At 33.6% G+C, this 1,024-nt stretch overlaps 2 protein-coding genes across 2 annotated transcripts in view; one reads left to right on the forward strand and one right to left on the reverse strand.

Moving 5' to 3' along the window:
- Nucleotides 1–1,024, forward strand: part of LOC101854887 (carbohydrate sulfotransferase 15) — a gene marked incomplete in the record, with an annotated part of 86,637 nt that overhangs the window by 16,148 nt on the left and 69,465 nt on the right.
- The window catches only part of LOC106012597, a gene marked incomplete at its 5' end in the record, with an annotated part of 9,371 nt that continues 8,359 nt past the window's right edge, over nt 13–1,024 (reverse strand). The window contains 1 exon segment of the mRNA XM_013086001.2: nt 13–638. Coding sequence (XP_012941455.1) covers nt 555–638 — 84 coding nt within the window.

Below are 1,024 nucleotides of genomic sequence, written 5' to 3' on the forward strand. Positions count from 1 at the left end.
GGGGGGTGCAGATGAAAACCCAAGCTCTAAATCTCGGTCGTCATCAGGCCACAAGTTATACCAATATGATTTCAACATTTTGATTTAGTAAGGATTTTAAGGCACTTGTGACACAATAAGGCATTACAAGTGACGAAGACAAGATGTGTCACAAGAGAGTAACGAACACAAAAAAGAAGGACCGATAAGGACGAAAGACGTTTGATAGGAAAGAAGGAGCAAACCACCCACTCAACAATTCAAATGAAAACGTGTTCTTTGAACCTCTACAAAGACAAGTTGAGGAAAAACAAATTAATACACTGTACAGCAAAATCTCAAGTTTTTCACTTGGAGCTTTCTATCCTTTTCACATAAGAGAATGAGCGCAGAAACCCCAAACAAAGCAACAAAAAATTTCCAAACCAGAAAAAAATTAATACTTAAAGAACCAAAGAAAAACAAAAAACAAACCTACAGTTTGTTAAAAAAAAAAAAAAGAAGATATTATCCGGACATCGAACCAGAAACTGAGTCAAAGCGGTTTTCAAATCAAGCCGTCTATTGTGTGTCCCTCAGGAGAGGCTGTTGCAAGAATCACGACGTCGTAGGGTGGACTTTAGCTGATCTCTGCGCTTTAAGTAGAAATCGTACATGGCCTGAAACAGAGATCAAGTATAAAATTAAACAAGAAAAAGAGGAACAAGTATAGACAAAAAGAGACAAAGTATATTTTTAAAAAAGAAAAAAAAAAAAAAGAAAGAGATCTAGTATAGATAAAATGAAACAAAACATACCAAAAAAAAGCATAGATAACAAAAAGAGACGAAGTATAGATAAAAAGGGATAAAGTATTAATAAAAAGAAACAAAATATAGAAAAAAAAAAGAAATGAAACATTAATAAAAAGAGACAAAGTGTAGATAAAAAAGAGATTTTTTTTGCTTTTGTTTTTGTAAAGTGTTTTACGGCGCTCGCAACTGCATAAGGTCATATGAGCGCGCGGGACACACCTAATATTTTCAGTTAGTAGGAAATTTTGAAT

Source organism: Aplysia californica, unplaced genomic scaffold (genome assembly GCF_000002075.1).
Source record: "Aplysia californica isolate F4 #8 unplaced genomic scaffold, AplCal3.0 scaffold00425, whole genome shotgun sequence".
In the NCBI taxonomy this organism is placed as follows: domain Eukaryota; kingdom Metazoa; phylum Mollusca; class Gastropoda; order Aplysiida; family Aplysiidae; genus Aplysia; species Aplysia californica.